This window comes from Meleagris gallopavo, chromosome 1 (genome assembly GCF_000146605.3).
Source record: "Meleagris gallopavo isolate NT-WF06-2002-E0010 breed Aviagen turkey brand Nicholas breeding stock chromosome 1, Turkey_5.1, whole genome shotgun sequence".
In the NCBI taxonomy this organism is placed as follows: Eukaryota; Metazoa; Chordata; class Aves; order Galliformes; family Phasianidae; genus Meleagris; species Meleagris gallopavo.
Window position 1 is genome coordinate 39545626 of NC_015011.2, and position 14831 is coordinate 39560456.

The 14831-nt window shown below is 37.5% G+C and overlaps 1 protein-coding gene across 1 annotated transcript in view; it reads left to right on the top strand.

Annotated features, from left to right (window-relative positions):
- ACSS3 (acyl-CoA synthetase short chain family member 3) overlaps positions 1-14831 on the top strand; it is an 80030-nt gene that overhangs the window by 42144 nt on the left and 23055 nt on the right. Inside the window, 1 exon segment of the mRNA XM_010708515.3 lies at positions 1518-1621. Within this exon segment, the coding sequence (XP_010706817.1) occupies positions 1518-1621 (104 nt within the window).

The window sequence follows — 14831 nt, forward strand, 5'->3', positions numbered from 1 at the left end:
CTCTGTGTGACAGCGACAGGGCCCGAGGGAACGGCATGGAGCTGTGTTGGGGAGGGGCAGGTTGGGTGTTTGGAAATGGTTCTTTACCAAATATTGGCTGGGCCCTGGAACAGGCTCCCCACAGCAGTGGGTATAGCCCAAAGATGCTGGAGTTCTCTCGGACATAGGGTTTCATTTTGGGTGGTCCTGATAGGAGCCAGAAGTTGCATTTGGTGATCCTTGCAGGTCCCTTCCAGCTCAGGTTGTGTGATGATTCTGTAAATGTGTCACATTATTGTCATGATGACTCTTTGTTACATGAAAGAAGATTGCTGCCCTGAGACCAGATGTCCCTGCCTTCTTTTTCCAAGTGGTGTGAGAGCAAGATAATAAATCATTCTTTACTTTTGTAACTTTTTATAAGATTATGATCTTTGGCCAGTGTTGTGAGTATCCACAAATTTAAATGCAATTTAACATGGTTTTAAGTTGCTTATTACAAAATCAGAAATGCAAAAATTCTGCCACAAAAGGAATAAAGTTGCTGTGCCAGTGTTATAAAGATCAAAACGTGCAATTTGCAGTGATGTACTGTAATGTCCTGATTCTATCTAGTAATAGTCATATTTAAGAAAGCTACAGTTGACAGAGGACCTTATACTAAACAAAGCGTGAAATCAATTTGTAGGGCTTAATGAAGGCCAAATGTGTGGCAAAATCGGATGAAAGGTGATGATTAAGACTGGGAGGGGGTTATTGCCCAGGTATGTAGCACTGCCTGATTTAGTGGTGTGAAAATGCTCTGCATCTGTCTTGATTGCAGGTGTTGCATTTATTTTCTGCCAAAGTTGCATCAGAGTATCCAGCCAAATAGGCTGAATTCCAATACCATTGTTCTGAGATCATCATTATCTTGTAGGATTACATGATTTATTTTTTATTTATATGTAAATAGTCTTTGTCTGTATGGGAAGAGGTTTTTAGCTGCTGTTGTTTCTCTACCAAACTCATTTCCAAAGGCATAAAAAGATAACTCACAAAACATTAAGATCTATTTAAATGGAACATTGTTCCAAATTAAAGCTAAGAGTTATGCTACAGGTATTTTGTATTACTTCTGCTTATTTCTTCACTAATTTCTCTGATATCTCTTTTTTTTTGTATTTTGTGTTTTTGTTTTGCCTGATGGATATCTACCTAGATTTGTTTATAAATTATTTAAATATTCCTTGCTTCCATTTACAGTTGGCTGTCAGTAACCTACCAAAATCTCTGAATTTTGAAAATAAAGCTTCTTTTACATGATGTGTCAGATTGCATAAATTAGTATTGCAGGATTTTAATTGTTACTCAGTGGGATGGAGTACATCCATGAATACATCATACAAAGAGTAAGAGACTTCCCTCCCTTTTTTCTCCTTATGTTATCAGGAACACTGACAACAAGCGTTTATTGAATTAATTGAATTAATTTTTGTGTTACTTTCCTGTCCAGATCAAAATTTTATTATTATTATTTTTTTTCCTATTATTTAAAGGTTCAGGATGTTGTTTGTAGCCGGTGAGCACTGTGATGTGGACACACTAGAATGGTCAAAAAAAGTCTTCAAGGTACCTGTCTTGGACCACTGGTGGCAAACTGGTGAGTATTTTAAACTGCTATTAGTAAAACATAGTGATGAGATGTTTCCCAACCTTGTTCTTGAGTCTGCAGGTAGATCAGCTGTGTGTTTCTATTTATATAGTCAGGACTAACTATGAAAACAAACAAAAAAGTTGGATTCATTCAATTCAACATCAAAATGTGGAAATGTTTTTTGTTTCTTTTTTAATTGGTCTGAAAAATGACTTCAGAATTTTTAACAACTGTAGAAAAACAAAGGTATCTGGTTTTTTTTGTTTTTTTTTAGTTATTATTTCCAGGTGTAATTTTGTGAGCATGTGTGATTAATTTATAATAAAAAAAAATTGTATTTGGAGAAGCTTTCAGGTTTAAGTTGTTCTTATTTTTTTCTTTGCACATCTTGTGTAATTAAAAACAAATGAATGGAGTACTGGGATGAAGGCCACTGGCTGGTCAGGAGGGATAGTCAGGACAGGGGAGGTGGAAGTGCTGCACTGTACTTAGGGAAGGATTAGACTGTACCTTGTAGTTAGAGGTGACATGGTAGAGAGCCTCTTGGTGAGGATTAAGGGTATGAATAACAATGCAGATGTTGTCGAGGGTGTCTACTATCACTCATCCAGGACAGTAATACAGATGAGCTATAAGGCAGAATAAGGCAGTAGGCAGTAAGGAGAGATTTCTGGATTGGTTGCTCTTGTGCTTATGAGAGATTTCAACTCCTCAGTCATAAACTGGGAAGAGCATACTGACACAAATAAGGCTAGAAATTCTCAAAGCATGTTGAAGATAAATTTCTGTAACATGTACGTGGTGATCTAAATAGGAAAGAAGCCTACTGGATCTGTTGTTTGAGAATAGGGAAGATCTTGTGGAAGAGGTGATAGTAGGTGGTCATCTTGCCTACAGTGGTCATGAAATAGTTCAGTTCTATACTTCTGGTGTAATGAGGAAACAGGTCAGCAGAGTTGCCTACCTGGAGTTTGAGAGTGCAGACTCGAGGCTTTTCAGGCAGCTTAGCTAGCAGTGTCCACTGGTACAAGAGAGCTGGTCGTTCTTCAAGAATCACCTTTTAAAAGCTTAGCAGCATACAGTCCCCTTGCGCTGCAAGCTGAGCAAGCAGAGCCAAAGACAGGTTTGTCTGAAGAGAGAACTCCTTCTGGAACTAAGACAGTAAGAGAAAATACATCATAATGTAGAAGCAAGGTTAGCTTTACAGGGAGGCTGATGACAGGTATTCAAATCTCAGCAGTAAGCATTTTCTGAAATGTTTCTAAAAGATAAAAAATAACAAAAGCACAGAAATAAAAATCCTAATTACTTGTAGCAGGAAGAGGTCAAGACAATTAACCGTATAACCACATTTTATGTAGAGATAGTAAGTTTTTTAAAAATCTTTTTAATGGCAATATTTATTTCACAGTAAAACATAGTAATTTGTAAAATTTAATTTTTATTTTAATTGAATTGCACCTGGGGGTACATGCTGCTGTTTTGTTACGCCCAAGCTGAAAGCCACTGACCTATTTATATATGTGAAAATTCTTTTGACCTTTAACAATCCAGCAAATCCTTACATATTCCCAGATTTGATGTTTTTTTTGGGGGGGATCTGTTTTCTTTTAAAGCAGGTGCATCATAGAACTGTGAGGAAATGTTGACATCTTACTGACTGCTATAGTCTTGTTTTTGCAATTTTGTGTTAGTCATTGACTCTTTCAACTTAGGCTAGAGCAGAAGATCGTGGAGAAGAGGAACTGAATTGCTAGTGTTTCTTGTAAGATGGAGTAATTTCTTCCTTATGACAGAAAAAAGTAGGAAAAAAATCAGCTTTGCAGAACTGAGAAGTGACTGAATCCCTATATGGAGACACAAAAGAATGACAGGAAATAAACATTTGAAATGCTATTATAAAAAAGAGAAAAGGGAATGTAAAATGTTTACTTGTTTCATCTTAATGATGTTCCTTCAAAACTATTGCCTTGTTTACTGTGTGTTGAGTTTAGAAATGGATGAGTATTGACAAAAAATGAATATAGTTTTCTTTGATTTTTGCCTCGGGAATATATATGGAGTATATGAAATCATTGTGAATTGAAACAGTGCTTTGAAAGGGAAGAAGGCTTTAATTAGGGGACTTTAAGTGGTTAGATCAGTAAAACCTAACTGATAACATCTTTGATTTGTGTCAATATGCCTTCATCAATAACATTTTTTAATTTGAATTTTTGTGTTGCAACTGTAGTAAGGACGTCATAAAAGATGTGAAAGGTATGTCACAGGATCTGCAAGTGGCAAGTAGGATTTGAGGAAGTAAAGACTGCTAAACAATTGGTTTTTCCTTTGGAGACATGGCAGTGGATGAAAAAACAGTACTTTTAGATCCTGTACTCATCTATATGTAAAGAGAGAATAATCTTGTTTTGGATTTACACAGGTGCTTTTTGCTTATTTATATAAAATTACACAGCATTTAAGTAGCCATTTTCATCTTCAAAGTGATTGTGCAAATGCACGCACATTAATTCTTTCAACACACTGGAGAAGTAAAGAAAGTTATTCCTATCTGACAGACATTAAATTGAGAGAGACAAATATCTTGCCCTGAGCTAGTCAGGAAGCCACTGCAAGTTCAGTGTTAGAAAACAATTTTTCCTGCTCAGAAATAAATTCACCTGTTATAATTACCTGTTTTGTGATATTTTGAATGTTAGTGAAGGGAAACAGACCATTTCAGACCTCATTGTAAGTTTCTTTGTGCACTGATGTTTTAAGGAAATGATGCAGTTGCTGTGTTTCAGTATTCCAGCTAAATACGCCACCACGAACTTTGCCAGACTGAATTGAAACAAGCTAAATAATGTGTAGGTTGTACCCACTGTCATATTCTTTGGAGAGTGCTAAATACACAGTGAAAGGTGAGTTTAGGTTACCTTGGTTTTGGATCTAGCTTTGAATTTGAAAAGAAAAAAAATACCAACAGTGAGAGAGTGAAGAGCTGTGAAAGCACAGACTCTGAAAACTTCTGTTAAACTTCCCTAGCTGCTTTCATGGTAGTTATTCAGTATTTGTAATAGAAATAAATACTGAATAAAGTCTTCCACTCATCTTATTTATTTTCTTTGTAGATTTTCTAGATGTTAGCAATCTAGATTTTCGCTTCTTCATAATAAATATAGGATGCAAAGAGTTTTTTTTTTTCCCTGCTGATATTCTTAGACAAAAATGTGTTGATACTCTGAGGACGTATGGGAAAACTCAAGCGAAAGACAACCGAACCTAAAAATTCAGGTATAAAATTTGAAGTATGTAAAATCCCACTCAAGAGACTTATTTCACTTTTTTTTGTTTTTTTTTTTTTTTGGTTATGTACTTCTTATATAATGGGAATCTAAGTTAGTGAGCACACAAGTGTAGGAGGTCCAGGTTGGATATTTCATGTTAGGATGCAGTTACCTTAACTGTCCTGACCATAAACTCACTAACAGGCAGAAATATGAGAAGATTATTTCATGGAAATAAGCTGCTTTATTTTATCTATCAGGGAATGGGTGTCTGCAGTGGGGGGTTATGACAGAAATCACTTAATGCTTGCTGTGTTATGTGTGCTGAAGTTAGTGTGTGTATGCTGTAATGAGATTTTTGGGTACTCTGTCAGGAATTCCTGAAATTCTGTAGCATGCTTAATTTCCTCTATCACTTCTACCCCATCCCTGGAGGCATTCAGGGCCAGGCTGGATGTGGCTCTGGGCAGCCTGGCTTAGCGGCTGGTGACCCTGCGTATTGCAGGGGGGTTGAAACTAGATAATCTTTGAGGTCCTTTTCAATCCAGGTCATTCTAATATTGTTCTTGTATCTTCTGTGTGTATTCTCTCTAAAACATGCAACTGCCCTGTTGGTATTATTTTTATTAATAGATATTATTATGTAATTTCACAGGGATAGTAGTTTTACTGGTGTTTTATTAGAACTATACAAACAACACAATTACATCGTTGTCTTCAGTATAAAAAATATGAATCATTGTTATGTATTCTCACTGTAAGATATTTCAATGAATTACTTCCTACCACAGTCATTTAAGGAGAAGAGTTTATTAACGTTTCCAGGCAGCATGTTCTGGTCCCCTGTCTTCAGTTTCCATCGCGTTGTCTTGGCAACGCTGTGCAGAATCTTATTGTGAGTTTCCAGAAAGGTGGGTTTTGCAGCTGAATTCTGTTAGGTAATCTCTCTAGGTTTCCACTACAGAACTGTTCTTCAGCTGCATAACCTTGTCTATCCAGATTTCATCCCTCCACATTTGACTGTTGGATTCCATATTTTGTTTTTCAGTCATCTGTTTTGCATGAATCTCAACTGTACAGATTTGCTTTCTAGTCCGTTGAGTTCCTTATCATGATGAGATTTTTTTTTTTAGAGTGAAAGGCAAAAGGAAAAGTAAATTAAAGAGTAGCTGTTTCCTTTAGCAACAGTCCATTCTTAGATTATTTTTTTTTAATAGCCAGAGATGCAATTGTGGAGTTACGGGAGCCAAAGCAGAACTCAAATGAAAGAGGTGGCGTTCAGAGTTCAGGCTGTTGTTTTAAGATACCAGTACCTCATTGCAGATGCAGTTTTTGCTTTTTAGAGATGTTTGTATCTTGTAGACTGGGATCATATTTTTCTTTTGATGGAAACTGGTATTCTACAGAGCAGTTGTTTAGAAGTGGAAATCACCGTGCAGAAAGCTATTCATTCCTGGGCTGCAGCGGCCTTAGAGTATCATGTTCTGGATGACTGGGTTTGTAACAGGTGTTCGTGTAGTGTAAAAGAAGAAATGTGGCTGTTCTTAACGTCTCTGTATAGAGGTTTGTATTGTGTCATTAAGAGTATGAGCACTTGTTCTATTGTAATTTAATGCAATTTCAGGAAGTGATATGGGTTTAAATTGGGATTTATTTTCTAATGAGCCAGGTAATTTGGTATATATTGTTTTGGAGAAGCCAACTTGTGAAAAGCATTTGGTGCCTCTCTTTCTCAGTATTTTAGTAATATTACCTCTCAAATGTGGAGGGGGAGAGAAGAAGCAACTCCTCTCCATCATAGAACATAGGAGACCAGAATTCACACGTACATCCCAGGCTGCAAAATGGTACTGGTTCAGTGAGGGGAAGAAGTGTTGTGGCTTGGATTTAAAACAAACAAACAAAACAAAACAAAAAAACCCAAACACTTCTGTTTTTATTTATGGAATTGATTGCAGGTTGGGTGTGGTTAGCTAGTAAGCAGATGATCACAGACCTGTAGGGGTTGGAAGGGGACCTCTAGAGATCTTTTGAGTCCAACCCCCCTGCAAAGCAGGATCTGTACAGCAGGCTGCACAGGTCACTGTACAGGCGGGTCTTGAATATCTCTAGAGAAGGAGAATCCACAACCCGCCTGGGCAGCCTGTCACCCTTTCTGTGAAGAAGTTCCTTCACATATTGGTGCAGAACTTCTTATGTTCAAGTTTATGGCCATTTCCCCTTGTCCCATCCCCACAGACTGTTGAAAAGAGATTGGCCATGTCCCTTTGACTTGAGATATTTATAAATAGTAGTAAGATCTCCTATGAGTCATCAGACCCAGTTTGCTCAGCCTTTCCTCATAGGAGAGATGCTTCAGGCCCTTTATCATCTTTGACATGAGTCCTCTGCTGGACTCTATCCAGAAGATCCCTGTCTTTTTTTGTTTTGGGGAGCCCAAGAACTATGTACGGTACTCCAGGTGAGGCCTGACCAGGGTAGAGTATCACCTCCCTTGACCTGCTGGCCATGCTTCCTTTAATGCACCCCAGGATCCCCTTTTTGGCCACCAGGACACACTGCTGGCTCATTGCCAGCCTCTCATCCACCAGAAACCCCAGGTCCTTCTCCACAGAGCACCTCTCCAGCAGGTCACGTCCCAACCTGTACTGATACTCGTGGTTACTCCTTCCCAGGTGCAAGACTCTACACTTGCTTTTGTTAAACCTCATCTGGTTTCTTGCTGCCCAGCTCTCCGGTCTGTCCAGGACTCACTAAACAGCAAGCACAGCCTTCTGGTGTGTCAGCCATTCCTCCCAGCTTCGTATCATTGGCGTACTTGCTGAGGGTGGGCACTATGACACTATCCCTTCATCAATGTCATTGATGAAGATACTGAACAAGACCGGACCCAGCACCAACCCCTGTTGAACACTGCTAGGCATAGTTCTCCAACCAAACTCTGCACTGCCAGTCACCACCATATCAGTCAGTTTTCAACCCACCTCACCATCCACTCATCTATCCCACACTTTCTCAGCTTCATTATCAGGATGTTGTGGAAGATAGTATCAGAAACCTTGCTGAAGATAAGGTAGATGACATCCTCTGCTCTCTCCTCCCTTCTACCACTTGGTGATGCCATCGTAGAAGGCTACCAGGTTAATTGAGCATGATTTTCCCTTGGTGAATCCATGCTGACTATTGCTGGTGACCTTTTTCTCTTCCAATTGCTTGGAGATGGCATCTAGAGCAAGCTGTTCATCACCTTTCTGGTGACAGAGGTGAGACTGACTGGCCTGTAGTTTCCCAGATATAGTTTCCTCGATTATATCCTTCTATTAGAAAAACACAAATGTGCTTTTACTTTTTTTTTTTAATTTGCTGGGAAGCCTCTCTCTTCCTCCTGGCAGTTCTCTTCCCACTGGTCAGCACCTCTTCTGAGTTGACAGAAATTCCGTATCAAATGTGCTGTCTGATCTACAATCTCATCTTTATGTTTTATGCATGCTGACTCTTTCTAATTTAAAATAACTAGAAAGTATGTATTAAGCTTTCCTGTTCCCATTTTATGCCAGTTTCTCAGTGTTTATTAATCTTAATCACTTCAAATTGTCTTTCCACATGCAGCCAGGGGGCGTGCATTAATATGAATGAAGCATATGTGTTCTTCTCCTTTCTAAAACTTGAAAATAGAAGAACTGTAAGGTAGTCTTTAAGTTACAGAGCTCATCCATGAACAATGTTTAGCGTTCACTGGATGGATGAAGAAATGGGGACACCCTTAGAAGATATGTAAGTGAGAGTAGTGCAGTCTCAAGTGCCTGAAAGCAACCAGCTGTGACAGCATCTCCAGTTTATGTGTGAGTGAAGATGTTACAGGTTGCTGATCGTTCTTGTTGCATGGCAACTGCTTTTTTTTTTGTTGCTCAGGGAATAAAGCTCTCATTAGTGTACAGTAGATGATTTTTTTTCTTTTTCTGATGATTTGAGAACAGGAATGCTAGAAGTAAGCTGCATGAATCCTGTGCATTTTGTGAGATGTAAGACTGTCTAGTGAAGGCAGGGAGAGGAGTTTCTTAAATGTTAAACCCTGATATTACAAAAAAAAATAGCTTTGAATTTCACAGTGGTGATTTTATCTGACTTCTTCATCTTCGCAGTATTACTATGCATACAATATATTAAGATTTCCCAAAATGATTAAACAGGAAACGGTTAGCGTTGAGATGTGTAATTACTTTTTATAATCTCCATGTATCTCTTAGTATTTCATCGTGTTATCGGTTACAGTTTTGCATTAGGAAGAAAATAAAAATCTGAAATTCATTTTTAATCTGAAAGTATATTATATTTCATTACATTTCCTGACATTTTTAGATATGCTATCTGACATCTTCAAAACAAGACCAGAAACCCTGTCATTTTGCTATTGGCAAATTATAAAATGTACATTACAAATTACTGTTTGGAAGCAAGGGAGCCTGATGTGTTTACAGAATGAATGCATAAATTTCTGGTGCTTTGTAAACTAGCCTGCCAGTTCTCGATAACTAAAGTTATTTTTTCCTTTGGAAGACTAATAATTTTCATGATCTACCAAGCTTTAAATAAGCTAATTAGTATATATAGCTAACTGTTCCAGACACTTCGGATATGCTTTGATATCTTTAGAGAACTTTTATACGTACACAATACCTCACACATCACAGTTCATAAATGTGTTCTGTATTTGGATAGAATTGTGAAAGGAGACCTTGAGGGAGTTTTATTGTTTTGGAGGTTTGATTTTGTATTTAAATGAATGTATTGAATATAACAATAGAATTGCCATACAAGAAATATTTGGCCTTCACAAATGTAATATGTATTCATGGTAATAGATGCATTATGCCCACAAGTGCTCTGAAGCATTTAGAAAATACTGGAAAACTTGCTTGTTTTTCATCTGACTTGAAATTCTAAAAATAAGCCTGAAAATTCGGGCACTTCAGGCACTTCATAAGAAAATTATAAACAAAATGGAGGGTTTTTTGAGAAGCAAGCTTCAGATTTTCAAAAAGCTTTAGTTTTCTTCTGCTTCTGTACATTTGCAAGAGATGGTGGAAGTATTCTCCTGGCTCGCTGCACACAGCTACTGTTGTACAGGTGTTACAATGCCTCCACAGTTAATATTAATGTAATAATTCCCAGACTGTGGAAACAATCTTGAAACTGTCATTCTCAGCACTGTATGTGCCTACTAATATGGGAATGCCTCCTAGTTCATTTAAAAAAATATTTTAATTAGAGCAATATGGAATATAATACTATATTCATTTATAAAGGTTGGGAATTGCCTCCCAGCTGAGGTGGGAGGCATTCATCAACACAGCTGGAGGTTGCAATTGGATATGAAGTGAAACCAAGGAGATAACTACCTACATGAACTTTGGGAAAGCTAATTGTTGCTAAAGCTCTGCTCCAGAGAAATGGTTCACTTAGTGAAAGCACTTAAATGTGTACCTGTGTTGCATTTGACATTTAAAATGTAAAGTAATATCCTAAGCTACGGATTAGACTAAATGTAGGATTGTGGGGGAGATAGTAGTTATGATCCTGTTCCTGTTTTAAATTGAGCATGCTGGAAGAAATAGCTTGGCTCTGTGTAGCTACGCGTGTGGTATAATGAATGGTAACTGCAAAGTGAAAAGGGAAGCTTATCTCTGGCAATGTTTGCATCCCTTCTTTTAGACCAGACCTAGCACGCATGTGGCTGCACAGAGAGCAGTGTCCGGTAGGAGCTATCGTAACCATTAGGTCATCCAGTTCCATGTAAAAGCAGTTTGTGCTGGAAAAAAAGAAAGATGGGAATGTACAGACATACATATACAGATAACAATAGAAGAACGATAATGAGACTGTTTTTCAGTGATCTGCACTGACACGTATTTAAATCAGCTCAAGTCAACTCTGCAATTGATTGCCCAGTTGTGCACTAAAATTGCAAAGTCAGCCTTCTTCATGTGTTGGATAATTAAAATGAATATGAATATGGCTGTCACATTGTCTCTTCTCTCTTTTGTGTTTGCTGCCTTTCAGGGAGTAATTTCTTTTTCTATAGTGTCTGTCAAGTATGGCTGTGCTGTGGATTAAGCATCCTTGATGTTATTGTACAATAAGGAATAGAAAGAATAAAGAAAACTTCATATGGAAATGAACAATGAACATCAAGTTGCTGTTACCAGAAAACCTTGCAAATGTTTGTGCTAGGCACTGGTTTTACTGTGAAAATTTGTACTGGACTGTCTCCTTAATTAACAGATCTTCCAGTTTTCTTTAGTTGCCCTTCTAGAAATGGTCTTATTTCCCATTTGTGTCTTTTTCCATGAAACTTTCTGGTATTTTGTACATAACAGTTTGAGTAGAGAAAGTAAAAATTAAGCAGAGTTTTTAGGGTTCTACATACGAATCAGTGGATTTACACAACTTGGATTTAATTTTACTTGTGTGAGATAAACAACACAGTTGGTTTTCCACATGGGTTACTGTTAACTTACGGAAGTGTTACCCTCTGTTTTGTAGAGTAATAGTAGGATAATCAAATATGTTTTACAGCCATTCCACCACGAGGTAACAAGTTGTCCATTCTGATCAGCCAAATGAATGTAATCTAAATGGCCAGCAACCTGATGGAAAAGTAGTGCTTTCGGTATGGCTGTCTCTCTGAAGTTAGAGCAAAAAAATCTTAGCTGAATTTTCCTTTCCAGATGCTTTACAGTGTATGTAGTTCACCCTAGCTTTGCTCATACTAGTAAGACATCGGAAAAACTCCTTATGGAAAAGAATAATTATACAGATCTTGACTTTACATATAACTCAACTTGTGTACCGCACCTAAATTACAATATTTCTTGTGCATTTTGATTTTAGGATAGACCCCCACTACTCACCATATTTTGACATTCTGTAAGTAGCCGATATGTATTGCAATGATTCTGTATGCATTTAATTCACAAGGAATAAGTTAAAAATACATCAGATGGAAGAGAAATAAATTCTAATTTCTATCAGTTCAGGAGTTTATCTGCTGCATCCATCATACTCCTCAAAATACAGTTGAAATTAAATGCAAAATGATGCACAACTGGGTTTTGAAGCTTCAGTAGCAGACAGCAAAGCCTTGCACAGTTCAAGATGATAGATTGCTGTCTTTAGTCTAACCTTGTTGTGCAGAAGGTGTGAACTAACGTTAAGTTCATGCTTTATTTCTGACATTTGGTAAAACTGAATCAGGGTATCCTTAAGTTTACAGTTCTCCAGATTCTTCAATTATTGTTTTCCTGTGTTTTTTCTCATTTCTGTTATAATTTGCTTCAGTACCCAGCTAAGTACATTGGGAAAGATTAGGATTAGGATTTCTGTAAATACAAGTTCTGTCTTTAAATTCTATTTCATTTAATGGCAGGGTAACACAATATGAGAGAGTAGGTAAGAGGAATCCAGAATTTCATTATATAAGAAATCTGAAAAAGTAATTTCCACTAGTTTTTACCATTAGAAGGTGGTAAAAATCATTGCATATCAATGTACATGGACAATATGGATGCTTCTGTTCTGTGTACTTTGGCAGTCTTACAGCTGACAGCCCAGCATCACATCACACTTGACTGGGATCTTCCAATCTATGAACATCTTTTTTTTTTTTTTTTAATTTTATGTTCTGGGATAAAAGTAACCTGGTGTCATCTCCTTGTTTTAATGCTGATGACTAATTAGGATTAGATTATTTGTAGTTAAATACCCCCAAACCTGTTTTACTTGGTATATCTGTGCATGAATGCTTCATCATATCTCAAGCATTGACCTGAAGCTCTGCAGGGAATGTATCTCTTCCAGGGAAAAAATGAAGGAAACTTTTTGGCAGTTGATGTCTTTGAGTCCCTTCAGCAGGGACTCAGCTATACTGTACAAAGAGTATCTGAAATTCACTTAGAAGAACAATAAACATAAGATTGAAGTGGTGTTTGGGCTACAAGCCCTGCAGCATGGCTATCTCGAATCTGTTATGACTTAACTGTGCTTAAATACAAGTTGTGAGTGAAGCCACTTACTGCTAATGTGTTGCAGATGTGGAAACTTGCTTAGATTTTACTGATGAAGAATCACCTGATATTTTTGCAGAATTGGATGCTTAAGGATGAAGAACCTGGATATTTGATGATGTGCCCCTTGAGTCATATTCCTCTCCAGTACATATTTTTATGATGCATTAGGTTTGTTTTTATTATACAGAAACAGTATGCTATGCTGTGAGGTAGATTTTGAGTGCTAGCATCTGTCTAGTACAAATGACAGATTTGCCAGAAGAATGGCTGAAATGGCTGAAAACAGCACTGCTGCAGTAAGAATTTACTTCATTACATGTATTGTGTTTGTTTATGTGTTGATGTATGGCAGTTGCTCCTCTTTCTTTTGTCTCCTGCTCTATAAGAGCTCCTCACCCCTTCTGCATGCTTCATCATCTCTCTCTTGCAGCCTAACAAACCAAACCAGGTAGCCTTACGTTAGTCACTTAGTGTCGCCCAAACTCAAATGTCAGAATGCACAAACTCAAATGTCAGAATGCAGTGTATTTTCCCTAAGTTCATCCTCCAGAGAATAAAATATTTCAGCAGTATGACAGTACGTTGTGTTCAAGAACATGAGACACAGTTTAGGGATTGTAATGTATCAGCAGTGTAAGCTGTACAGGACATTTTTCAGCTTGAAAGTTGTGCGTTATTTTGAAACACTGTTTTGTTTGAACTTGAACGTGTGCTGTAAATGAGTAAGACAATTTTGGGCACACAACTTAATAGCTGTACCTCTGCATCAGTTGGCAGAGCTTGGCTTCTTCAAAGCAGGCATGGGGAAGTTGGAACCATTATTATGCAAGAAGTCAGGCGTACCCATACAAACTTCTCTTAGTACTTGTAAGCAAATGCACTCTTCGTTTCTGCATCTGCAGCACTTTGTCTAATGTAAGATTAGCTGTCAGAAACACAAATGCAACAGAAGTGCCTGTATAAGACTATCCATTAGCTGTCCAATGTAACTCAGTAATAGTGAAATCTCTTTAGGTCTTTTATGTATGTGTGGAGTAGGATAAAATGAAGAGTCACATCTTCGATATTTAAGAGTGAATTTCTTCCCCTTCAGCCCCTATGCTGGAAATAAAAATGTAATGAGGGACTTGGGACACTTTAACAGCTATGATTTTAAGACAATCTCTCAGTGATTCTGTCTTGCGAATTTCAGTGAAGTGCTTTTCATTGTTCTCAGAGGTAGATACATTTCCTCCATTATAATTCAAAGCAGATGTTGAATGTAGTTACACGCTAGTTGTGAAACATTGCTCTTCTAAATAGCTGTTTCATTGTCACGTTATAAGGTGTTATGCAAAAAGGAAATTGGTTTTATGGTCCAGTCGTCCTCAAAAGCCTTCCCCAGCCAGAGGATTGCTGACTTGCTTGCATAGGGAGTGGAAGATTTGCTCCTTAAATGTGTGTTGAAAAGACAGATTGGAAGACGGATCAGCTGTTCTATTTGTACCATTGGAAATATGCAATTCTCTAAAGATTTCGGCACTAGAAATCTGTCAAGACACTGCACATTAATTTCAGAGAATCTGCAAGTATAAACAAGTGATGGGTATCTGTCTATTTCGAAACCTGGTTTAAGAGGCGGGTACAATATAATGCCCATTTGATAAGCATTATCCTTCTTCAGCCTCCTGCTGAATTTTACTTTCTGATCCATGTCTTGTAACTCTTGCGAGTTGACCCAAATTTAATTCAAAGCAAAGACTTTTAAGCAGTCTTGCTTATTGGAAATATTAAAAAACAAAACAAAACAAAAAAAACCACCCAGTACTTGTATTACACATCTGATAAAGAAGATTCCTCATCAGTAGTTTTCTGTTTTCTTTTGAACAATGTTGATTT